The 25,844-nt window shown below is 53.9% G+C and overlaps 1 protein-coding gene across 1 annotated transcript in view; it reads right to left on the bottom strand.

The window, feature by feature from the left end:
- TNN (tenascin N) overlaps positions 1-25,844 on the bottom strand; it is a 59,557-nt gene that overhangs the window by 20,593 nt on the left and 13,120 nt on the right. Inside the window, exons 5-12 of the mRNA XM_002715032.5 lie at positions 25,075-25,260; positions 23,825-23,914; positions 15,632-15,895; positions 8,911-9,177; positions 8,254-8,517; positions 4,385-4,648; positions 2,427-2,690; positions 929-1,192 (exon numbers count right to left, since the gene is read on the bottom strand). Coding sequence (XP_002715078.2) covers positions 929-1,192; positions 2,427-2,690; positions 4,385-4,648; positions 8,254-8,517; positions 8,911-9,177; positions 15,632-15,895; positions 23,825-23,914; positions 25,075-25,260 — 1,863 coding nt within the window. The remainder of the gene's footprint in view (positions 1-928; positions 1,193-2,426; positions 2,691-4,384; positions 4,649-8,253; positions 8,518-8,910; positions 9,178-15,631; positions 15,896-23,824; positions 23,915-25,074; positions 25,261-25,844) is intronic.

Genomic DNA, 25,844 nt, shown 5'->3' with positions numbered 1-25,844 from the left:
CATCGCCAGCTTCTCCACCATCTGGCCCAGACGGACGAGCTCTCGGCTCTCTCCTCCCTCCCCGTGTCCTTCTGTTTCTCTGCACCCAAATTAATTACCCATCCTGAGAAGCCTGCACACCTTAACTTCACCACACTCACATGCACCCATCCTGCACCTCGCCGTGAACTCTGCTGCTCCAGGTCGCCAGCAACCTCCGTGCTGTCTAGGGACCTCCCTAGATGTCTAGGGACACCTGCCATCCTCCCTTCACTCAGCTTCCCAGTGGCAGCTTCGAGAACTGATCCACTGTCTCCCCTAAACACTCTCCGCTCTTGGCTTCTATGACCACGCACTCCACTGACTTCCCTCCTAACTCGTGGGCCCCTCCTCCGCACCAGTCCTTTGTCAGCAACCTCCCATGTTGCGGTGTCCGATCCCGCCCCCCCTTCATTTCTCTCCAGGCAATCTCCCTATGACCACAGCCTGAACAGCAGATGGATGCTCTCGGATCAATTCTGAGCCGCTGACTTGCATCTAAACTGCCTCTCCCCGCAGTGCCTGGCCTATCCAGACACTCAGTTAATATTGGTGGAATCAATAAACAAATCGTTCGATTAACCAAGGAATCTCACACACATCTCAGACTTCAATATGTAAGTCTTCACAGTCCTTCCCGAGTGTATTGATCACTCTCTTAGCAGATGCTCATGAAACGTCTGCTGAAGACTGACACTTTGCTCAAGCAGTCTACAGAACCTAAAGTCACAGATCTCAGACGCAGCAACAAATAAACCCACATGAATTACTGGTTCATTAATATTAATGATTAATTATCTGCTCTTTTCCTCACCCCATGACCTGCCAATGTGGAGGAAGAAAGCAAAACGTGAACTGCCATAGGCTTAGCACAACAGATCTTACGTTTCCAAAGAACGCTGCCTGTTACCTGTGGGAGCCTTGGTGTTGGCCTTCTTGCTCCCCCGGGCCCCCTTCTGGGCCCACACGTCCACCGTGTACTCCACGCCCGGCCTCAGGCCCGTCAGGACAGTGCTGGTCTTGTCCTTCCCCACCGGAAACTCCCTGGTCTCGCCGTCGGCAGAGGTGTAGCGCACCATGTACCTATCGATGTCGGCCTGCACCGGGTCCCAGGAGACGGTGGCCGTGTTCTCCGTCACCTGGTCAGTCACCAGGTTTTTGGGGCTGTCGATGTCTGCAAGGGAAGAAGTTGATCATCACGCACTATTAAGAGACCCCCTATTTTGTCTGGGGTGAGAGCCTTTCACGCTTTGTGGGTCTTCCGTGTCACAGCTCCTGTTTTGCTTCTCAGCTGTCCTGTCCCCCTGCATCTTCTCCCCCCAGTGCACTTGGCTCCCTGAGTAGAGAGCACAATAGGCCAGAATCTGAACATCTGGGCTTTTACCAGCACGAAGAATTTAGCAAAACCAATCTCTATTTATTCAGAGGGGTACACGAAGCCCCTACTCTGACAAGGCGTGTTCTAGGCTGTGTGCAGGCTCCAGAGTTGCAGACACCGTCTCTGCCAACAAGGAGCGAACAATTTTGTGTCTAGCAGCATAAAGGCCTTCCATTCATGCTAGAAGATTCTAAAAGCCAGGGCCAAGTGGGAGCTCTTGGGGAAGAGGGCATTCTGTTCCCCTCTGTCTCCCAAGGCCTCGTGGATGACAGGCACATACTGACATATATACTACTAAATAAATCAGCAAAGTCTCGCTCTAATGTTCTTTAGCAGATCACGGTCTCAGTTGTTGTGCTGGCTAAATCCCCGTGAAATACGATCATATATTTCTTTCAGAATAATAAGGATACAACACAGTAGTTACCTCAGTCTCAAATCCTGGGCCCACGCACACTGTACAGACCAAAAATAAATTCCTCCCTTGTGCAAGCAACTGTTGTTTGGGTACTTCTGTCAATGTGTGTCCTACTACTACTCACCCAGCCCCTCGAAGAAACATGTCTGCCCCACTGTTACAATTATGAGTCATTTTTAATCAAATGAATCCTATATCTACAGGATAAGGCAGGAAAAAGTTGAGTTTTCAATATACAGTACAATTATTATATTTCAATATACAGTGCAATTTTCAATATGTAGTACAGAAACAACACTTGATTTTAATTTTCTGTACACACTCACAAACTCACTAGGAGACCCCAAAAAGCCCTACAGCCACAGATCTACACAACCAGAAGAGCAGTAAAGAATATGACACCCTCTCAAGGCCTGGACAGAGCCACTGGGATCTCCCTAAAGGACACAGCTGAAGGAAGGAGGAAAGGCGTGCGTATTCTAACATACAGGGATACCTCGCTGTTTCTCCATCAGTGACCCGTTTCTGCCGATGTGGAAGAAGGAAAATACACTTGGCCACTAGGAGACCTAGGATGACAGCCTCACATCCCCAAAGATGGACGCTCATTACCTGTCGGGGCCTGGGTGTTGGCCTTCTTGCTCTCCCGGGCCCCCTTCTGGGCCCACACGTCCACCGTGTACTCCACACCCGGCCTCAGGCCCGTCAGGACAGTGCTGGTCTTGTCCTTCCCCACCAGAAACTCCCTGGTCTCTCCGTCGGCAGAGGTGTAGCGCACCATGTACCTGTCGATGTCGGCCTGCACCGGGTCCCAGGAGACGGTGGCCGTGTTCTCCGTCACCTGGTCAGTCACCAGGTTTTTGGGGCTGTCGATGTCTGCAAGGGAAAGGAGTGATCCATATGCACTACTTTCAGGCACCAAAGGGAGGACCATCTTGCTTCGGCCGAGACATGTTCCCGTCCTTGGGGCTGTCCTGTCCCCTCTGCTGGTTCAGGTGCTCCGTGGACATGGACCTCGGCTCTCCTGCTGGCCTCTGCGTCCTCCAGGGGGCAGCACGGGGCAGGGAATGGGCTAAACCCAGAGTCAGAGCCCTGGGTTCTAGCCCAGCCCAGAGGGGCAGAGCAGAGGGACCAGAGCACCATGGGCTGCAGCCGCAAGACCAGGACTGGAATCCGCGCTCCGCCTCTGGGCAGCTGTGGCCTTGGACACCTCAGCTGCCTCTGTCCGGGCCTCAGTTTCCTTACCTACAAGATGTAGGCCTCAGACAAAACAGATCCTGAGTTTCTACAATATTCCACGAAGATTCCTGTATTCGTGTATCTAACTGCACGTAGCGGCAGCAGTGGGACTTGGAGAAATCCTATACTGCACTGTATCTGAGGTTTCTCGGCTGCAGACTACAGTTATCGATTCCTGCTCTATCGAGCTCAACAAATTCCTCTGAGGACCAAATAAATGAGGAAAATAACCCTCACCATTGCCGGGGGAATGTAAAACAGTGCAGCCACGTTGGAAACAGCCCAGAAGTTCTGCGAAAAGTCAAAGACAAAGTGACCACATGACCCGGTAATGCCTCTCCTAGGCGGACATCTGAGGGAAATGGAGACGTATGTGCAGACAGAAACCTGCACACAAGTGTTCGTCTCATCACTATCACAGTGGTCAAAAAGCGGGAACAAACGTCTATGAGCCGACAAACGGATGAACAAAATGCGGTCTATCCATGCAGTGGACTTGCGTGACAATGAAGTCAAGTACTAACCCATGTCGCAACAAGCATGAAGCCTGAAAACATGGCCGGTGAGCAAGCCAGTCAGAATGGTCAGGTACTTGATGGACCCATTGATGTGATAATTCCCTACTAGGAAAACCTGTCAGGACAGGAGGAGTGATTCCCTCAGCCTGGGAGAAGTGCGGACAAGGAAAACTGCTACTGGGTATCGGGCTCCCGACTGGGATGATGAAAATACTCAGAGTTAGATGGTGGTGATGGCTACCCAACCCTATAAATGTGCCAGGAACAACTGAATTGTATCCACTAAAAAGTGTAAATTTATACCATGTAAATCATATCTCAGTAAGGAGCAAAGAGATAGGAAAAAAGCTTTGACTCTGAACTGTTACTGAATGTAACTACCAGTTAGAGGGCCCCTGAAACAGAGCACACAGTACTCAAAAGAAGAATTACTAAGAAAGTAATAATCCCTCCTTATTCAAAAGCGATCATAGCAAAAGCCACTCCCTAAGTGTTTGGTTCACAGATTCTACATAACCAGTTCCTTTATGTTTCTCCCTTGGAAGAATATGAAGTGACTGATCACAAACAAAACACACAACGGGAAGAACAGAGGTGGCGTGGCCGAGCACCGCCAGCCTTCTAAGGCCACAGATGCGGCTGCAGGTGCGAAGCCTTTCTTCTAAGGTAATGTGTTGGAGTGAGACCAGGTGGCATCAGTCTGACAGAGGTCTGCAGTACTGATTGCTGCCAGTGGCAGCAAAGGAAAACAAAACTTGACACCCATAGCTTAGCGTGACAGGTCTCACATCCCCAAAGATCGACGCTCATTACCTGTGGGAGCCTGGGTGTTGGCCTTCCTGCTGTCCCGGGCCCCCTTCTGGGCCCACACATCCACCGTGTACTCCATGCCCGGCCTCAGGCCCGTCAGGACAGTGCTGGTCTTGTCCTTGTCCACCGGCACCTCCCTAGTCTCTCCGTCGGCAGAGGTGTAGCGCACCACGTACCTATCGATGTCAGCCTGCACCGGGTCCCAGGAGACGGTGGCCGTGTTCTCCGTCACCTGGTCAGTCACCAGGTTTTTGGGGCTGTCGATGTCTGCAAGGGAAAGGAGTGATCCATATGCACTACTTTCAGGCACCAAAGGGAGGACCATCTTGCTTCGGCCGAGACATGTTCCCGTCCTTGGGGCTGTCCTGTCCCCTCCGCTGGTTTCAGGTGCTCCGTGGACATGGACCTCGGCTCTGCAGCTGGCCTCTGCGTCCTCCAGGGGGCAGCACGGGGCAGGGAATGGGCTAAACCCAGAGTCAGAGCCCTGGGTTCTAGCCCAGCCCAGAGGGGCGGGGCAGAGCAGAGGGACCAGAGCACCATGGGCTGCAGCCGCAAGACCAGGACTGGAATCCGCGCTCCGCCTCTGGGCAGCTGTGGCCTTGGACACCTCAGCTGCCTCTGTCGGGCCTCAGTTTCCTCGTGTGTAACATCTGGGATTCAGGTTGGGTAAACCTGGAGGTTTCTCCAAGCATTAATATTCTATGCATGCATCTCATTTCTCACATTACTAACTTGTTTCATGACCGTGGGCAAATTGCTTTCCTTTATTTCTGCGTTTGTAAAATGAGGTTGCTAATACTTAATGTGCGTATCTCTCTGTAATCCAAGACAAAACCGCGTCATGCAGAAAAGGAGCTGAAACACTAGAGTCCTGCAGGTTTGCCACCCTGGAGCCCAGAGTATCGCTTTACATGTCCAAAGGTAAGCCTCACCTCTGCGCCTACCTCCAGCCTCAGCCCCACCAAAGGGTCGGGCGGCAGGGGGAGATGACAGCACAGCCTAGAGTTAATAAGACATCTCTACGACCTTCCAGGTCACTGAACAGATGCTGAGGGACCGTGAGTTAGTATTATTAATACTAATAATACTAATACTAATAATAGCACTAATAATACTAGTATTATTAATAAAAACCAGCTTGTTATTTTATCAGTGCAAGATATTATATTTATAACGCACACACAGAAGGCAGGTACTCAAAAATGTATTCACCAGGAAAATATTTGCATTTCTGTGTCCTACATAGTCTACCGCAAAGCCATTTCCCCAGAGGCGTTCGCTCAGACGCTGGCTCAGAGGACAAGACCACTGGCATCTGCGTTCTGAGGCAGAATTAGAGGCTGCAACACGTATAAGGCCTTCACATCCGGTCGAATGGACAAAGGGTGCACGCCTGCTCCCTGGGGACCAGAGTGGGCCCACCTGGGGCTGCGTTAGCAGCTGTCCTACAGGGCCACCTGCAGGGGCGAGGTGCTGGAGGGCAGTAGAGGGAGCTCAAGAGGCCAGGGGACAGGCACTGCCTCAGAGTGACCACGGTGAGAGGCGCTGGTGGACCAAGAACACAGAAGAGAGAGAAGAGCCCACTTGCGGCCCCGTCAGCCCCACAGGCCCCAGACAGCCTTGACTGACACAGGCGAGCAGGGTCGTCCGTGACGCCTGGCCTTCCTCCTCCTGCTGCTGACCCATATCCTGACCCCGTTCCTCTCCTCCTCCTGCTGAATCCCCCCCTCCTCTGAGCTCTCCTCCCTCCTGACCCCGCACCCTGCCTCAGTTTACACTTCCCAGCTGTGCCAAACACACGTGGGTTGGAAACTGTGCTTGGCAGGCTGGAAAGTGCTAGAAGGACAAGGAGGGACAGGCGGGAGAAGCCAAACAGCGCCCTCCCACAGCCGGCAGCTGGTCTGAGCCAAAGGGAGAAATGAAGGTGGCCCTTCCTGGAGAATGACCCTTCCCTTCCTAAAGAATGGGCAGGTCAGCAGCTACGGTACCGGGACACTACCTTATGTTAGCTAATACTGCACCACTAGTGCTGTGTAACGTTCACCCCAAGGGCAGAAACACGAGTGGCATTTAGCCCAGCAGTTAGGTTTGATTCCCAGCCCTCGTTCCTGGCTGCAGCTTCCGGATGATGCACACTTGTGATGCAGGAGACGTAGCTCAAATAGTTCTGTAGGTGACCTGGACTGTGTTCCTAGCTCCCGGCGACAGCCCTAGCCCAGCCCCAGCCACGCCCCAGCCCCACCCAGCCCCGCCCAGCCCAGCCCCAGCCCCAGCCCCAGCCCAGCCCCAGCCCCAGCCCCAGCCCAGCCCAGCCCCAGCCCAGCCCCAGCCCCAGCCCCAGCCCCAGCCCAGCCCCAGCCCAGCCCAGCCCAGCCCCAGCCCAGCCCCAGCCCAGCCCAGCCCCAGCCCAGCCCCAGCCCAGCCCCAGCCCAGCCCAGCCCCAGCCCAGCCCCAGCCCAGCCCAGCCCAGCCCCAGCCCAGCCCAGCCCCAGCCCCAGCCCCGCCCAGCCCAGCCCCAGCCCAGCCCCAGCCCAGCCCCAGCCACGCCCCAGCCCCAGCCCAGCCCCAGCCCCGCCCAGCCCCAGCCCCGCCCCAGCCCCGCCCAGCCCCACCCAGCCCAGCCCCAGCCCAGCCCAGCTCAGCCCCAGCCCAGCCCCAGCCCTGCCCAGCCACTGTTGGCATTTGAGAATTGAATCAGCAAATGAGAATGCTCTCACTCACTCTCTCCTCCCCCGCAAATAAAAAATGTTTTAAAAATTAAAATAAGAAATAAAATTGGAAATAACAAAAGACATGAACAAAACCAAGCTACACGGGAAGGGGTTTCAACAGGTAAGGAGGTTGTTTTTTTTTTTTTTTTTAAGATTTATGTGTTTATTTATTTATTTGAGAGGTAACAGTTACAGAGAGAGAGAAAGAGAATGGTTTCCATCCACTGGTTCACTCCCTAAATGGCTGCAACAGCTGGAGCTGAGCCTGTCAGAAGCCAGGAGCCAGGAGCTTCTTCCGGGTCTCCCACACAGGTGCAGGGGCCCAAGGACCTGGGCCATCTTCTGCTGCTTTCCCAGGCCACAGCAAAGAGCTGGATCGGAAGAGGAGCAGCCGGGACTCAAACCAGCATCCATATGGGATGCCGGCACCACCGGTGGAGGCTTAGCCCACTCTGCCACAGCGCCGGCCCCAGGTCAGCAGTTTTCTAAGAAGCAGTTTTGGGCTCACAGCCCACAGCTGACGGTCACTGTGCTTTCATCAAGTTTATTGTTGTCTGTGAAGGTGAAGCACCTTGTGTGTTAATAACACAGATGGGATACAGGCAGAGGAGGAGGGAGGGACCATAGAAACAACCAGCCATTTTTAAAAACCAGTTTAGGGGCCAGGGCTGTGATGTAGTAGGTTCAGCCTCGGCCAGTGGTGTCGGCATCCCATATGGTCACCGGTTTATGTTCCTGGCTGCTCCTCTTCCAATCCAGCTCTCTGCCATGGCCTGGGAAAGCACTGGAAGATGGCCCAAGACCCTGCGCCCCTGCACCCACGTGGGAGACCTGGAAGAAGCTCCTGGCTGCTCGCTTCGGATTGGCCCAGCCTTTGTGGCCCATCTAGAGAGTGAACCAGCAGATGGAAGACCATTCTCTCTGTGTCTGTAACTCTACCTCTCAAATAAATAGTTTTAAATTTTTTTAAAAAAATTAAAAAGCACAGAGGTTAGAGACCACAATGTGAGACACACATGCTAAGAGAAGTCATTCAAAAGAAACCTGAGGCACACAATACACGATGGAGGCACACCAACCTTCTCCTCCCCCAAATCTCTTTTTTTCCCAAGGTCCTAGAAGGAAAGTCAACGCAGACAGATGACAAGCAGACTGCGTTACCTGTCGGGGCCTGGGTGTTGGCCTTCCTGCTGTCCCGGGCCCCCTTCTGGGCCCACACGTCCACCGTGTACTCCACGCCCGGCCTCAGGCCTGTCAGGATGGCGCTGGTCTTCTCCTTGTCCACCGTCATCTCCCTAGTCTCTCCGTCGGCAGAGGTGTAGCGCACCACGTACCTGTCGATGTCGGCCTGCACCGGGTCCCAGGAGACGGTGGCCGTGTTCTCCGTCACCTGGTCAGTCACCAGGTTTTTGGGGCTGTCGATGTCTGGAAGGGAAGTGTTGGAGAAAGCCTAAGCTCTGGTGCCGTGGGAAACGTGGGCACCACTCTATCATCATGGCTGTCTTTCTCAGAGCCCTCAGCACGAGGCCAGGGAGGCCATTCTGGGCCTGTGGGTCACTGCAAAGGAGGAATCCTCATGAACTTGGCATTCTTTCTAGGCTTCCAGGTCTCTAAGACATGGGAAGAACAGTGTCTTCTTAGCCATCAACAGCGTAAACTGAACAGCTGCATGATGCAGGGGACCTGACTTTGATCAAGGGACCTAACAGTATTATCGTGAGCTTAAGTCTCTCAGCTCAGCCCACCCTTCCGACACCACGCACTCTCAAATCCATAAGCTCGAAGTTCAGTTTCAACAGCCCGTCTCCCCCTGGTTACCTGTCGGGGCCTTGGTGTCGGCCTTCTTGCTCTCTCGGGCCCCCTTCTCAGCCCACACGTGGACCGTGTACTCCACGCCGGGCCTCAGGCCCGTGAGCACGGTGCTGCTCCGCTCCTTGTCCACCGGCACCTCCCTGGTCTCTTGGTCGTCGGCAGAGGTGTAGCGCACCATGTACCTGTCGATGTCAGCCTGCACCGGGTCCCAGGAGACGGCGGCTGTGTTCTCCGTCACCCGGTCAGTCACCAGGTTTGCTGGGCTGTCGATTTCTTTAAGAGACAGACGAAAGAAGACTGTAGCCCTTACCACCCTCCAGTTCCTGAAAGGCCAGCACACACAAAGTGTTGTCCTCAATAAATTTCAGTCATTCTATGGCAGCAATTGAGAGAACTTCAGGGTGTAACTAAGCGAGTTGTCAGAAATTACAAGAATGATCTACGAGCATTTAATGCGAACTGGTTTTCAGGCCTCGCCAAGATATACATCAGCTCCAGGTATAAACTTTCCCCTACAAGTTGCTTTGGGATAAAAGAGGGAAGAAAGGGTCCTCACACACAAATCTCTGTTACTCTGGATTTCCATAATATACCCTTTTTAACAAATATTTATTTTTATTTATTTTGAAAGAATTACAGAGAGAGGTGGGGGGGGCCTTCCATCTGCGGCTTCACTCCCCAGATGGCTGTCACTGCTACAGCTGAGCCGATCCAGAGCCAAGGGCCAGGAGTTTCTTTGGGCCTCTCACATGGGTGCAGGGGCCCAAGGACTTGAGCCATCCTCTGCCGCTTTCCCAGGCTCATTAGCAGGGAGCTGGATTGGAAGTAGAGCAACCGGGACTTGAACCGGCACCCATATGGGATGCCAGCGCTGCAGGCCTGGGTTTTAACGCGCTGCACCACAGCGCCAGCCCCCATAATATACTCTTTCATCTCCTAACTCCTTATACCTGGACGTAATTATATTTCAATAAAGCTCTGTATCTGTTCTTTTTTTTTCTTTTTCTTTTTTTTTTTTTTTTTGACAGGCAGAGTGGATAGTGAGAGAGAGAGACAGAGAGAAAGGTCTTCCTTTTGCCGTTGGTTCACCCTCCAATGGCCACCACAGCTGGCGCGCTACAGCTGGCATACCGCACTGATCTGAAGCCAGGAGCCAGGTGCTTCTCCTGGTCTCCCATGGGGTGCAGGGCCCAAGTGCACCTCCACTGCACTCCCTGGCCACAGCAGAGAGCTGGCCTGGAAGAGGGGCAACTGGGACAGAATCCGGCGCCCTGACCAGGACTAGAACCCGGTGTGCCGACCTAGTGAGCCATGATGCCGGCCTGTATCTGTTCTAATATGTTCTTCCAAAAGAAAATATCCTAGATGAATATGATTCTTTCCCTAGCATCCACGATGCCTGTGACCAGGGAACCAGCAGACTCTTTAGCTCACGGTGTCTGAGGTCTGGGCTAACAAAAATAATCCTAAAAAAATAATTCAGCGTGAGGAATCTGTCTGGGTTTCTATGTGATTAAACCATGTTGGAATCTGGCCCACTGTCTCCTGGCTGTTCACTTGGCACGGCTGTGCGGTTTAAGTGTCTGCACCCTCATATCTAGGAAGAGGAAACTGCACGGTCAGGCAGATAGCAAACAGGACATTGTGCAGCAAACCGTTAGCTGAGCAGTGACTACTGAGGGCACACGAGGCATGAAAGTTACTTTCTTCTGTGCTGTGGTGCAGCGCCAGCATCTCATGATGGCACTGGTTCGAGTCCCAGCTGCTCCACTTTCAATCCAGCTCCCTCTTCATGTGCCCGGAAGTGAGCAGAGATGGCCCAAGTACTTCGGTCCCTTGCCATCCATCTGGGAGACCCGGATGGAGTTCCTGGCTCCTGGCTTTGGCCTGGCCCCAACCGTCACAGCTATTTGGGGAATGAACCAGCAGATGGAAGATCTCTCTCTCTGTGTCTCTCCCTCTCTCTCTGTCACTCTGCCTTTCAAATAAATAAAAATAATTCTTTAAAAAAAAAAAAAACATAAAACCTCTTCAGGATGGACAACTACATCCCATTTCAGAGTACCTGGATTCAAGTCCTGGCTCTGCTCCGATACCGGCTTCCTGCTAACGTGCACCCTGGGACGTAGCAAGTGATGGCTCAAGTTCCTGGGGCCCTGCTACCCATGGAGGAAATCCGGACTGTGCTCCGGATTCCTGGCTTCAGGCTGGGCCAGCCCTGTTGGGGAGTGAACCACAGGCTGCCGGATCTCTCTCTTTCTCGGTGTGTGTGTGTGGGGGGGGGGTGTCTGTGTGTGTGTGTCTGTGTGTGTCTGTCTCTGTGTGTCTGTCTCTGTGTGTGTGTGTCTGTGTGTGGGTGTCTGTGTGTGTGTGTGTGGGTGTGTATGCCTGTGTGTATCTGTCTCTGTGTGTGTGTGGGTGTCTGTGTGTGCCCGTGTGTGTGTGGGTGTCTGTGTGTGTCTGTCTCTGTGTGTGTGTCTGTGTGTGGGTGTCTGTGTGTGCCTGTGGGGGGTGTCTGTGCCTGTGTGTGTGTGCCTGTGTGTGTGTGCGTGTGTGTATCTGTCTCTGTGTGTGTGTGGGTATCTGTGTGTGCCTGTGTGTGTGTGGGTGTGTGTGTGGGTGGGTGTCTGTGTGTGTCTGTCTCTGTGTGTGTGTCTGTGTGTGGGTGTCTGTGTGTGCCTGTGGGGGGTGTCTGTGCCTGTGTGTGTGTGCCTGTGTGTGTGTGCGTGTGTGTATCTGTCTCTGTGTGTGTGTGGGTATCTGTGTGTGCCTGTGTGTGTGTGGGTGTGTGTGTGGGTGGGTGTCTGTGTGTGTCTGTCTCTGTGTGTGTGTCTGTGTGTGGGTGTCTGTGTGTGCCTGTGGGGGGTGTCTGTGCCTGTGTGTGTGTGCCTGTGTGTGTGTGCGTGTGTGTATCTGTCTCTGTGTGTGTGTGGGTATCTGTGTGTGCCCGTGTGTGTGTGGGTGTGTGTGTGGGTGGGTGTCTGTGTGTGTCTGTCTCTGTGTGTGTGTCTGTGTGTGGGTGTCTGTGTGTGCCTGTGGGGGGGGTGTCTGTGCCTGTGTGTGTGTGCCTGTGTGTGTGTGCCTGTGTGTATCTGTCTGTGTGTGTGGGGGGGGTGGGTGTGCCTGTGTGTGGGTATCTGTGTGTGTCTGTCTCTGTGTGTCTCTGTGTGTGTGTGTGTGTGTGCGGGTGTCTGTGTGTGTCTGTGTGTGCCTGTGGGGTGTGTGCCTATGTGTGTCTGTCTCAGTGTGTGTGTGTGTGTGTGTGTGTGTGTGTGTTACTCAAATAAAAGGACAACACTTCCCTCGAAAGGCTGAACTTCCTGTGAGAGCAGCTTCCAGCCTGCACTCCATCGCGTGCTTAGCGTGGCAGGCCAGCGGGGGGCACGGAGCCTTAAGGAGCAGGGTTGGAACACACCCAGACACCTGACTGGAGGGACAGATGGCTCAGCTCCTGGGACTCTGCGCTTCCTGCAACGCTCCAGTCTCCTCCCGCACCGCTGGACCGCTGCACAGACGTGCGCACCATAAAAGCCACGGAGATGCCCTAGGCTGCCACCGTCTCACCCTGCAGGCTTTGCACGTGGCTGTGTTCAGGTGTGCCCTCGCAAACAGCCTGCCCGATCCGCATGGCTGTGTTCAGGTGTGCCCTCGCAAACAGCCTGCCCGATCCCTCTCCTACCCCATCGGGGGAAGGCACCCTTTTCTTCCAGGCTCCCACGCTCCAGCGACATTCGTTTGCTCAAGCACACAGCCCATTGCGCTGTGTCTTCTGTACTTGTCTTCCCCACCCAGAGGACAATGCACAGCACACAGGCGTGAACTGGTCCTTGATCTTTATGCCCCGGAGCCCAGCGCCGTGCGTGAGCCCACATCAGTGGCTCCCTGTGCACTGGGGTGCTCACTCACACAGCCCTGCCTGAAAGAGATGGGGGCAGCCCTCCTCCCTGCCAACTTCCTTTGCCTTAAAAATGTTGACCCACATGCTCTTTTCCCTCACAACACACAAAATCCCCGGAAACAGAAAGCCACGTGCAATGGAAGCCAGGAGGGGGCGATCTACTGCCCATTGGCCAAATCTAAATCACTGCTGATTTTTAATATTTTGTTTTTCTTTGTTTAAAAAGCAAAGAGATAGAGATCTTCCATCCACTGGTTCACTCCTTGAATGCCTACAACAGCTGGGACTGGGCCAGGCTGAGGTCAGGAGCCTGGAACTCACTACGGGCCTCTCGGGTCTGTAGCGGGGACTTAGCTACTTCCACCATCACTCGCTGCCTCCTAGGGTGTGCGGTAGCGGGAAGCGGAAGTCACAGCTGGAGCCAGGACTCGAATCCGGCCCCTCCAATGTGCGATGGGGGTGTCTCCAGTGCTGTCGTAACTGTCTACCCTCACTGCTCATTCGGATAAGTAAGTGTTACACGTTGCCTTCTGGCAGTTCATTGACATACTACTGCCCTGGGCTCTTTCTATGCTATAATGGAAGAACTGAGCAGTTGTAACAACGACCGGCCCGGAAGCTGGAAATATTTCCTATCTGTCCCTTTCCAGAATGTCTCCTGACTTTTTTCTAAAGATTTATTTATTTTTACTTGAAAATCAGAGTTGCACAAGAGGGGAGAAGAGGCAGAGAGAGAGAGAGAGAGAGAGAGGTCTTCCATCTGCTGGTTCACTCCCCAGTTGGCCACAACAGCCAGAGCTGTGCCGATCCAAAGCCAGGAGCCAGGAGCTTCTTCCGGGTCTCCCACATGGGTGCAGGGGCCCAAGGAGTTGGGCCATCTTCTACTGCTTTCCCAGGCCATAGCAGAGAGCTGGATTGGAAGTGGAGCAGCCAGGACTTGAACCAGCGCCCATAGGGGATGCCAGCACCGCAGGTGTCAGCTTTACCTGCTACGCCACAGTGCCGGCCCCATGACCCTGACTTTAAACAAGTTCAGATCTCACTGTCAGCTCTCTGTGGTCCACATGGATCTGTGTGTCACAAAACAGTTCAAGGGAAATGCTGATTAACAGTCCAAGAAACACTGCCACGTTTTCTGTAGCACTCACTACGGGTCAAGTGTTTTTTATAAATTAACTCAGATAAGTCTCCTAATAACCTTGTCATGTAGACACTCACATGCTCCCCTTTTACAGAGAGAAACTGAGCAACAGAGGTGAAGAAACTCGCCCCCCGCCACTCAGGTAGGGAAAGGCAGGGCTGGGGTCGGAAACGGACAGACTCCTGAGACCACAGTCCTGCTACGGGCCTGCTTCTCTGAGGGGCTCGGCACCAGGACCACCCAGGACAGAGCAGACAGTGAGTGAGTCCTCCCCTGATCTGCTGCCAAGAGTTTCAGCATGTCAACGGATTCCAGAGTCGGGCTGCTCTCCTCCAGGGCTGAGGATCACTCTCAGTCCTGGCTGCTCCACTTCCGGTCCAGCTCTCTGCCCACACGCCTGGGAAAGCAGCAGAAGGCGGCCCGAATGCTTGGATCCCGCCACCCACACGGGAGACCTGGATGGAGTTCCAGGCGCCTGGCTTCAGCTTGGCCCAGCCTCGGCAGTTGGCACCATTTGGGGAATGAACCAGCAGATGGAAGATAATCTGTCTCTCTCCCTCTCCCTCCCTCTCTCCCTCCCTCTCTCCCCCCTCTCCCTCTCCCTCTCTCTCTCCCTCCCCCTCCCCCTCCCCCCTCCCTCTCCCCCCTCCCTCTCCCTCTCCCCCCTCCCTCTCCCTCCCTCTCCCTCTCCCTCTCCCTCCCTCTCCCTCTCCCTCTCCCTCCCTCTCCCTCTCCCTCTCCCCCTCCCTCTCCCCCCTCCCTCTCCCCCCTCCCTCTCCCTCTCCCTCTCCCTCCCTCTCCCTCTCCCTCTCTCTCTCCCCCCTCCCTCTCCCTCTCCCTCTCCCTCCCTCTCCCTCCCTCTCCCTCTCCCTCTTTCTCTCCCCCCCTTCCTCTCCCTCTCTCCCTCCCTCTCCCTCCCTCTCCCTTTCCCTCCCTCTTCCTCTCTCCCCCCTCCCTCTCTCTCTCCCTCTCCCTCCCTCTCCCTCCCTCTCCCTCTCCCTCCCTCTCCCTCTCCCTCTCTCCCTCTCCCCCCTCCCTCTCCCTCTCCCTCTCTCCCTCTCCCTCTCTCCCTCTCCCTCTCCCTCCCTCTCCCTCTCCCTCTCCCCCCTCCCTCCCTCTCCCTCTCCCTTCCCCTCCCTCTCTCCCCCCCTCCCTCTCCCTCTCCCTCCCTCTCCCTCTCTCTCTCTCTCTCTCTCTGTAACTTTCAAATAGATAAATAAATACTCAAAAGGAGGGGTGAGAAGGAGGAAGGCAGATCAGTACACAGTACACTGGGCGAATGTGGGCTCAGGAGGCAGACCACGTGCACAGACGAAAGGCAGCCCCGGATCTGCAACGTGCCCGCACAGCCACTGCAAACCAAGACAAGCATTCAGGTGCACCGTGTCCAAAAGAAAGAAAATCAGAAAGTGTGAATCTACTCAGAGGGAGTTGCATATGGAGTTCCAGCCCAAATGTGATCTTCTGGATCCAATTAAACGTCTGACCTTTATCATTCGAGGTTAAAAAGGGAAGCAATGCATAAGCATGAAATTCATAACTGCCGTGCACCCCTCTCTCCCACCTCTAAGAATGACAGAGCTGACGCCGGCGAACGACCTTCCGATTCAAAACCAGCCTGCCCCTGCCCTGCGGCAACCAGCCTGCCCCTGCCCTGCGACAACCTGCCTGGCTCCTGGCCGTCTCACCTGTGAGGGCCTGGGTGTCGGCCTTCTTGCTGCCCTGGCTGCCCCTCTCAGCCCACACGTAGACTTTGTAGGCCTCTCCCGGCTTCAGGCTCCTCAGGATGGTGCTGCTCTGGTCCTTGGGGACTGCCGTCTCCCTGGTCTCCCCATCAGGGGAGATGTAGCGCACCACATACTTGTCTATGTCAGCCTTCACGGGGTCCCAGGAGACGGCAGCCGTGTCTTCCGTCACGCGATCAGTCACCACGTTGGTCGGACCATCAATTTCTTCATAAAAACACACGAGGAAAACAATTAGAGAAACGATTGGGCTGGCCCAGTCACAGATACTTAAAGGTCTACTTCATCAGTGTGATCCAGTGTAGTATTAGGTGAAAGGGTCATGGATTCACCCATGACAGGCGGACCACTGGTCTCTGCCTGAGCCCCAGACTGACAAAGGGCTCCCCGGTAGCCAAAAACCCATCCATTTTCAGAAAACTCCTTCAGATGTAGCCACTCAAGGTCTGCCTCCTCCAAACGTGTCTATCCTAGGACAACACAGAGAATACAGTAGCTCCTCTTCCCGGCGACCATCACGTCAGCCTTCAAGAGCAGTTACCAGGGGCCAGTGCTGGGGCACAGAGGGTTAAGCCACCTCTTGCAACATCAGCATCCCATGTCAGAGCACGGTTTGAGCCCCAGCTGCTTCACTTCCAATTCAGCTCCCTGTTAGTGTGCCGGGAAAGCAACGGAAGGTGGCCCAAGGGCTTGGGTCCCTGCCAGCCACGTGGGAGACCTGGATGGAGTTCCTGGCTCTTGGTTTCAGCTTGCACCGGCCCTGGTCATTAGAGCCCCATGGGGAGCAAACCAGTAGATGGAAGATCTCGCTGTCTGTCTCTCCTTCCCTACCAATCTGCCTTTCAAATAAATCAGTCTTTAAAAACGAAGTTATTATTCTCCCCTTCTTAATTCTTCTGAAATCAAAACAACTTCACCTCTTCTACCGATTCCTTCCAAATTGTAGTTCCTAGACCTGGCACTTCTAGATGTGATTCTTTCTTTCCCTTTTCAAACAAAAATCCCCTAAATTCAGTTCACGTATCTCACAACTCATTGAACAGCCATAGTGGGCCAGCGAATGCAATGGCACTCTGACGTCATCAGCGAATACATCAGTCAGAGATCCCTGCCAATGTGGAGCTGACATTCAAAAAGGCCAACCCAGAACACCGCGTTCAGCCTATCCTAGGGGTGTGCTTCCCAATAACATATCCTGGGAGCCTCAGAAAATCCTTAGTTGGTTTCATTCTTGCCCTGGTTAACCCAGAAGTTCTCAACCTTTGTGAAAACCAAGCACTCGCTACGTACTGCCACCAGATTCCATTTCAGGAGGCCTCAGATGAGCCCGAGTGTCTCTCTGAGAATACTTCAAGAAGCTCAGGGAAAAATGAATTAAAAGATAAGTTGGGGCTGGCATGTGGCATAGCAAGTAAAGCCACCACCTGGAACTCCAGGTTTGTGTCCCGGCTGCTCCACTTCCCATCCAGCCCCCTGCTGATGTGCCTGGAAAAAGCAGCAGAGAACCGTCCAAGTGCTTGGGGCCCTGTTGGAGACCCACATGAAGCTCTTGGCTCCTGGCTTCAGCCCAGTTCTGTCTAGGCCATTGTGTCCATCTGGGGAGTGAACCAGTATATGGAAGATCTCTCTCTTTGCTCTCTTTGTCTCTCCCTCTCTGTAATTCTGCCTTTCAAATAAATAAACACATCTTTAAAAACAAAAAAGAGGGGCCGGCGCTGTGGCGCAGTGGGTTAAAACCCTGGCCTGAAGTGCCGGCATCCCATATGAGTGCCGGTTCTAGTCCTGGCTGCTCCATTTCCAATCCAGCTCTCTGCTGTGGCCTGGGAGAGCAGGAGAAGATGGCCCAAGTCCTTGGGCCCCTGCACCTGCGTGGGAGACCTGGAAGAAGCTCCTGGCTCCTGGCTTCAGATAGGCGCAGCTCCGGCCATTGCAGCCATCTGGGGTGTGAACCAGCGGATGGAAGAACTCTCTCTGTCTCTACCTCTCTCTGTAACTCTGTCTTTCAAATACATAAAATAAATCTTAAAAAAAAAAAGATAAGCTTATTTTCACACAACAATTCTAGATTCACGTACAGATCTTCATACTATGAATTTTCTTGAACTTTCTGAAGACGCCCTCATATGCATGGCTGACAAAACATTTTGCAGAAAAATAAATTCACTTTTTAATTCCATTTTCCATGAGCTTGTTGAAACACCCTGGAACAGAAGGAAACAGAACTTTCCAAGTAATTCTTAAGCACTCCGAAGGCAGAGAACCTCGTGTGAGCCACCTGCCCGCATTTGTCGCATGTATAGTGCGGTCACTGGACTCAGCATCTACCCTTGCTATACACTTATGTTGTAAATCCCATTATAACGCAGCCTTGGACCCCACGTGCTCAGCTTCCTTTCCAGTGTCTATCTTTGACAGCGTGGAAAGCGAGAGCCATCTGGGTTTCTCTATCAAGGCCACTGACAAGGACACAGCACAGAACTAAGCAGAGGTACCCCCAGACCCCCACACACACACAGGTTGGCATCGTTGGGGTGAGAACACTCACAACAGCTTCTGAGCCTCAGACACCTAAGTATTTTTCCTTCCTTCCCATGCTTCTCTTGTTCTCTTGACCCAGGGTGCTTGCGAGAGGAGTTGAAATTTCACCGAGTCGTACTCTCTCACATCAGCTACAATGCACCTTTCTCGGGCTCAGTGGCAGTGGTCTGTGTGTGTGCATTTCCATCACCAGGGCCAGAGCACATCTTACTTTGTAGCACATCAACTATGTATGAACACACACTGGCCGGTGCTTTTAGAAGTTAATTTATCCAATATCACAGTCACAACACAGTTATCAGATTTCCTATGTACTACTCTGTAAATTCAATAAAGATTATCCAGCTAGCATTTTTTTGAGCCTTAACTATATCTGAGAGTCAAAGAGGTTAGATAAGGTGCTGGAGATCACTGAGCTAGTGAATGATTTTCATTGGCTCATTCCACAGTCATTGGGTTCCTACTTAAAGCTGGGGGACCAGCCAGCGCCGCGGCTCACTAGGCTAATCCTCCACCTGTGGCGCCAGCACACCAGGTTCTAGTGCCAGTTGGGGCGCCGGATTCTGTCCCGGTTGCCCCTCTTCCAGGCCAGCTCTCTGCTGTGGCCAGGGAGTGCAGTGGAGGATGGCCCAAGTGCTTGGGCCCTGCACCCACATGGGTTGAATTGTGTCATCAGGAAAACAAATACCATACGGAAGGGCAGACATTGTGATACAGTGGGGTAAACCACTGCTTGGGACCCCCTCACCCTATATTGGAACTCTGGTTCAAGCCCCAGCTGCTCCACTTCCCATCCAGCCCCCTGCTGACACACCTGGGAAAGCAGCAGAGGATGGCGCAGGTGTATGGGCCCTGCCCCCCACAGACCCAGATGGAAGCTCCTGGCTTCTGCCTGACCCGGCCTGGATGTTGCAGGATGTGGGGAGTGCACCAGTGTATAGAAAATCAATCAGGGGCTGGCGCTGAGGCGTAGCAGGTAAAGCGCCGCCTGCAGTGCCGGTATCCACTACGGGCGCCGGTTCAAGTCCCGGCTGCTCCACTTCCAATCCAGCTCTCTGCTGTGGCCTGGGAAAGCAGTAGAAGATGCCCCAAGTCCTTGGGCCCCTGCACCCACACGGGGGACCTGGAAGAGGCTCCTGGCTCCTGGCTTTGGATCGGCGCAGCTCTGGCCAATGCGGCCATCTGTTGAGTGAACCCGTGGATGGAAGACCTCTCTCTCTCTCTCTCTCTCTCTCTCTCTCTCTCCTCTCTGTGTGTAAATCTGACTTTCAAATAAATAAATAAATCTTTTAAAATAAGAGAGCATATATGACAAAACACTAGGAAATATATTGAAAAAAATCAATCTCTCCCTTCCCCCCTTTTCATGTGAGTGAAAATAAATAAACAAGGATTTCAAGCCCAGGAACAGAGCTTCCAGGCCCACAGCACATGCTGGCAGAGCCGGTGTTGCCTGCCTGCGTGGGCAGAGCCGTCACATTCCCAGGAGTGCATGGGCACCACAGCAACCAGCCCTGGGGCACTCGAAGGTCGGAGCAGAACGTGGAAAAGGCACGTTGGTTCTGAAGAGTAGGGAGGGAAAAGGGTCACCCTGTGCCTGGTTAGAGGCGGCCTGGAGGCTTAGGCTCCGAGAAGAGACGTGACTTCTGCCAGGTCACGGAGCCAGCCTGGAACTCATGGCTCTCTGACTCCTTCCTCCTTCTCTCTCCCAGTTCCCCAACAACAGTCACCGAAACAGGGGTCTCTTCAGAGTTCTGTCCTGGGCCATTCTCAGTCAGATACCAAGATACAGAAACAAGAGCAAGCCCTCAGAGACAGAACCACAGCGCTGGAAGGGGCCAACTTTGCAAGGCCAAAACCTCCCTCCCTGCCAGGAAGGGACGTGGGCATCATTAAATGGGTTTTTTCCACGTAACCAAGCTTTTCAGTAGCTGCGGCAGGCGGCCAAAGCCTAGATAAGTACCAGCTGCAGCCTCAACTACAAAACAAGCTCTCCACCCTGGTCCCAGCTTCTTCCTCAGGCTGCAGCGCCCACCTGCTGGATGCCAGCAGCCGTGGTGGGACCTTGCTCCGGGCCATTCAAGTCCGAGAGATTTAAGGCAGGACTTGTAAGGCTTGACAGGTGGGACTCACTTTCAAGTGCTTGTGTTAAAATAAAAGGCAGCCGCACTTCAAAGGGATCTAATTTGCAAAACCAGAATATATAGAAGCGATGAATCAGGAGCTGCGTCCACAAGGAAGAGTATTTCACTCTGTAAGAAGATCCGCTACAGAGCTGGGTTGGGAATGACTGTCTTCAGTCTACGCTGTGACACCCAACTGCAAGGCCCCGCTCCAGCACAAGGCCACAGGCAGCAGGCACGGAGTTCTCCCATCACAGTGGTCAGCCAGCTGGTGCAGCAGAAGACGGCACATGCAGGATCTACGGGAACATGAAGTTGTGGACAGAGCTGGGGCTGGAGCCTCTGCCACTGATTTCAAGGTGCCTTGGGGCTACACTCTTTGTTCGATGGCCTCCTCTACTGTCCCTCTGGTGTGACAGCAAAAGGATTCAAAAGGCACCACTTAGATGTACTCAGAGAGACCAACCTCCCTCGGCCTGTCGTCGTCCACCTTGCTTCTGGAAAGATTATCATCGCCCCAACCGCAGCTCAGCTGGTCGAGAGTTCACCCTGAATCTCCTCAGCTTCGTAGCTCTCCACTTCCTCGTCTATAGAATGGAACCTAGAGTGCCTGAAACATTGCTATAAAGACCAGAGATACTCAGGGTACACAGAAGCCCACCACAACGCCGTGGTCACTCGATGATGGAGACCAGTACCCCTTTCCGGGCGCTGGGTGGCTGTGTGGGAGACAGGAGTCCTGATTCACAGGAGTTCAGCCCCCCACAAGAACACGCCTGGGAGGGACAGCGCTAGGGGCCGGGCCATGCAGGAACCCTGCACTGGGGAGTCAGGAAAAAGTGAGAAGATATTGAAAGAAGCCAGCGTGCTACTCCTATCACAGTCCCAGAGGGAAAGCTGTGGGACGGCTGCTCACGATTACGACAGGCCCAGCTCTGCTGTGACGTTCCAACAAAGCCAACCCGCTGTGCTTTCTGCTTCGGAGAAAGGCAGCGTCCATGGCAGCTATTAATAAACACAGCGAAAACAAGAGGCGGAACTTCAAAATTGTTTAGTCCAACCCTTCATTTTCCAGACGGAGAAACCGAGGACGCAGAATTCCTGGCCTCCCAGTCTGCAGCCTGCCACGTGAAGCACCACGTGTGGCTGTGAGGGCCTGGGGGAGACCCAGGGGCTCTCCCCGGGGAAGGGAAGAGTCTGCAGCCTCGGGCCCAGCCTGCGCTCGCCGCCCTTGGAAGTGACCCCTTCGGAAGCCTTGCCTTCTGGCAAGGGGCCCCAGGCCTTTGGAGTGTGTGAACAGGGTGAGGATTTTCAGCCGATCCCTGCCCTTTGGTGGCACTGGTTCCGCTGGGTGACTGGTAAGTGGAAGAGACCAGAGCGGTTGTTTGCTCAAGTACTTGGGACCCTGGCTCCCGTATGGTAGAATGGACTTCCACCTGCTGACTTCAGCCACTCTCACTCAGTCTGCCCATTGTAGGCATTTAGGGAGGGGACCAACAGATGGAGACTCGGGTGTTTCGTTCGCGCGCTCTCTCTCTCTCTCTCTCTCTGACTTTCAAACAAATAAAACTAATAGATAAGAATTTGTATTTTAGGCAGGCGCCGCGGCTCACTAGGCTAATCCTCCGCCTTGTGGCGCTGGCACACCAGGTTCTAGTCCCGGTCGGGCGCCGGATTCTGTCCCGGTTGCCCCTCTTCCAGGCCAGCTCTCTGCTGTGGCCCGGGAGTGCAGTGGAGGATGGCCCAAGTGCTTGGACCCTGCACCCCATGGGAGACCAGGAAAAGCACCTGGCTCCTGCCTTTGGATCAGCGCGATGCGCCAGCCGCAGCGCGCCGGCCGCGGCAGCCATTGGAGGGTGAACCAACAGCAAAGGAAGACCTTTCTCTCTGTCTCTCTCTCTCACTGTCCACTCTGCCTGTCAAAAAAAAAAAAAAAGAAAAAAGAAAAAAAAGAATTTGTATTTTTTTATTTTTTTTAAGAATTTGTATTTTAACAAGTGAAATAAACAAATGTTGGGGAGTGAGTCAGTAGATGGGAGATCTTTGTATATCTGTTCCTCTCACTGTCTCTCTGCCTTTCAAATAAATCCAATAAACAATTTTAAATGAAATTGTTTACTTTAGTGCAAAAAAAAATATCTGAGATCCACACATAGTGTGTTCACAAACACACACTTTTCAAGACCATGAAGACCCCCTCACAAATGGGTAAACCTAAGAATTCCCTTGAGTCCTGTGACTCCTCTTCCAAATTAATAGAACCCAAGGAGCAGGCCCAAGAAACCTGTCATTTGTAGCCAGGTGGTCGGAAGTACAGATGACAACCTGGCACTTGTCCCTGACATCTGAAATAAGGACAATCTTGTGGGAGTAAGACTCCCTATGGCATGCAACACTATCTCCCAGAAGACGGTGCCAGAGCGGGACTGAATCTTAGGACACGCAATAATAATGGAGACTTGTGCAGAGAAACTCCACCACCCCAATCTGTTCATCACAGGGCAAAGGTTCCATCTGGTGTGGACTGTGGGCGGGAAGACAAAGTGTCCGTCTCTTACAGGCGGTAAAAGTGGGCACACTTGCACTTCCTGGGTCCAAATTCCAGCTCTGTCATTTCCCTTCTGGGTGGCTCTGAGTCACCCCCTGACCTTCAGGTGTCTTGTGGTTGCCATAGCAACAGTAATAGGCCCTGTGTCCTAGGACTGCTGTGAGAACTCAGTAGAGAATGCGTGGAAAGTGCTTAGCCAGTCTGATGCCTGGCCCACAGTAAGCTCTCAGTTAATTTGCAGCTACAGAGACAGCCACGAACAGCAAGGACTTGGCATTTTCCGAGCCACTAAGTGCTTCACTAGTCTGCTGTCTGGGCAGGCTGCGTCTGCAGAGCTTCATCTATAGAGGGAATTACAGCTGACGCTCTGTAACTGCCCCGCGATAACTTCTTACTCCAGTACGCAGTCGGCTAAGTGGCTGGAATAACGAACTGGATTCTCACACCATCGCCCCTTATTCTCAGCATCCTAATCAGACACACACACGACTGAACGGGAAAGAATGAGAAATCTTCCCCGGAAGACTGGAAATGCAAAGCCCCTTCTAAAAGCTGAAAGCTAATAGGACCTCCTGCGATACACTCCACCATGTCTTCAGACTCCGTTCTGATCAACGAATCCTAAGTTGGTATCAGAAACTACTGATTCACAATGCTTTGTCATTGAATATTTTCTCAACAAACAGATGCTAAAAATGCCGCCACTCCTAGGTGAGGGCCTTTAATCATTTTTTAAAAGTTTAGTTTAAAAGTTTAGTTAAGGTATACAAGTTTCACATACGCGGATTCAGGAACACAGTGACACTTCTCACCCCACTCCCCTCCTGGGTCTTCAGTCTTTCGACTGCCTGATTGTGGCCATCAGGAAAACACGGGTGTGGCCAGAAAAAAAAGGACACATCCCCTGCGTTTAGATAATGCTCTTACCTGTCCTGCCGCTCAGCAGAATCGGCTTGCCCTCCAGCTCTCCTCTCATGGGGATGACCGTGATCTTGTACTCCGTCCCAGGCAGCAGACCTGCACACACGCAGCAGCACTGGACGTGAGGTTGCGCTCGGGGCTCCCCTCCCACACACAGCCCCACTGCCAGCCCTCCCCGGAGCTCTCCTGGGAGGGGGAGCTGAGGGGCTTTGCTCCCCTCCCCGTAGCCACGCTCTGTCTCTGGGTGGACAGACAGCTGTGGGACCCACGGATGGGAGGCACCACGCAGGGGCCCTGCTGATGAGGAGAGAAGGCCCCGGGCGGTGAGCTGAGGGCCATGGAGCTCCCAAACTTTGCTGGGGCACCTAGCTTTTGCTTCTGGATTTTATTTACTGCTCGACGGTCTTCCTGCCAAAGTTCCTTCCCCTCTCATTGTGATAATTAGCCTAGACTGTCTTCCCCTTTTCCTCCCTGCCCTCCTTCCCCCCCCCCACCCCTACCCTGCCCTTAGAGTTCTTTCCCTGTAGAAGCAACTTGAATGGTTGTTGCTCTTGTCACAAAATACAGGCAACCCAACGCGAGTGAGGCACACACACACACTTTTGTTCCCACTGCACTGACACTGGGAACCCCAGGATGCTCCCTCTCCACACTGAACCCAGGGAGTGGGATGGCAGAACGGGGCGCCAGAGGAGGAAAGACCACCAATGCCCTACCCGGGCCCCCTTCCGGGCCCTGGGCCTCATTAGGCATTCCGATGGTCTACTGCTTTCCTTAAAGTGGAGAAAACGTCAAACTCTGCAAAACTTGGCCCGTCTCTGCACCCCTGCTTCTTAGCCCTCCATGGCATTAGTTCAGACATCCGGGACCGGGAGCCCCCGACCCAGGCCTCCTAACACAACTGGTTTCCAGAAACCAGTCTCAGTGTCTCCATAGCACCGCGTGTGCACACACACACACACACACACACACGCAGAGCTCCTCCGAAAGGCATGTCTGCACAGCATCACATCTTCCCCAGGACCCGGGCAGGGTCTTCAGAAGGGTGAGCTCACTTGGCAGAACAGCAGCCGGGGAATCTGTTAACAAGGGGCTCTGGGCCTCCAGCTGTGGGCTGCACGCAGTCTGCAGGCCTCCAGAGCAGGCTCATGGCTGGGAGCTGCCGGTGCAACTCCCACGTCCCCAGACTCGCAGCGCGCCCCCTCACCCCCTCAGTATCTGCAGCCGACAGCTCCCCTCCCAACACGGGCGCTCACCGGTGATGTCATAGCGGCTCTTGGGCTCCCTGCTTCTGGGCACCGTGACCTCAGCCACCTCGTGCCCCGTCAAGGGGCTGTACCGCAGCTTGTAGTAGTCCACGTCCGTCGAGGGGTTCTCCCACTCCACGTCCAGGGAGGTCTCCGTCTCTTCGGTCACCCAAGCAGTGCCAAGCACAGCCAGATCTGGGGCAGGGGGCACAGAGGGCAAAGCAGACGTGGTGAACGGCAGAGGGTCCTCGGGCCCCTAACAGGCCATCGGCTGCACGTGGGGAACAGGCCTTGCTGTCCCTTAGAGCTACTCAACTAGCGCCCAAGCTGCTGGCTTTCAAAGCTTCCACGGAGGCCAGCCTGGGAGACCTCTGCTCACCCATCCCGCCCGATGCCACACCGCCCTCCCTGCCCACACTGGCCCGGGTCAAGCCCAAACCCCACCTCTCGGGCCAGCAGCGCACACCTCCCAGCCAGAGCTCAGACGTGCTGAACTAGACTCCCCGCTTTTAGCCACAGGGCCCCTGCAACCTCGGAGGAGCCGCCTAGGCCCTTCCATGTAAATGCGGGGAACCGCACTCCAAACTTAGAGCTAACAGTGCCATTACAACCGGCTCCTCCCTCCGTCTTTCAAGCCCTCCTCTAAGTATTAACTCGGAGCAAAACCACACAGCAGGTGAATCTCAGCGAGGTCCCTCCTGGTGCCCTTCCTGCTCCCACTGCACAAGTGCAGGACCTCGCCAGCCACCTGGGGCTCTGCTGCCCCACGGTTCTGCCTG

This window comes from Oryctolagus cuniculus, chromosome 7 (assembly GCF_964237555.1).
Source record: "Oryctolagus cuniculus chromosome 7, mOryCun1.1, whole genome shotgun sequence".
NCBI lineage: Eukaryota > Metazoa > Chordata > Mammalia > Lagomorpha > Leporidae > Oryctolagus > Oryctolagus cuniculus.
Note: the sequence above shows the minus strand (reverse complement) of the source record. Positions and strands in the feature narration are given on the sequence as shown.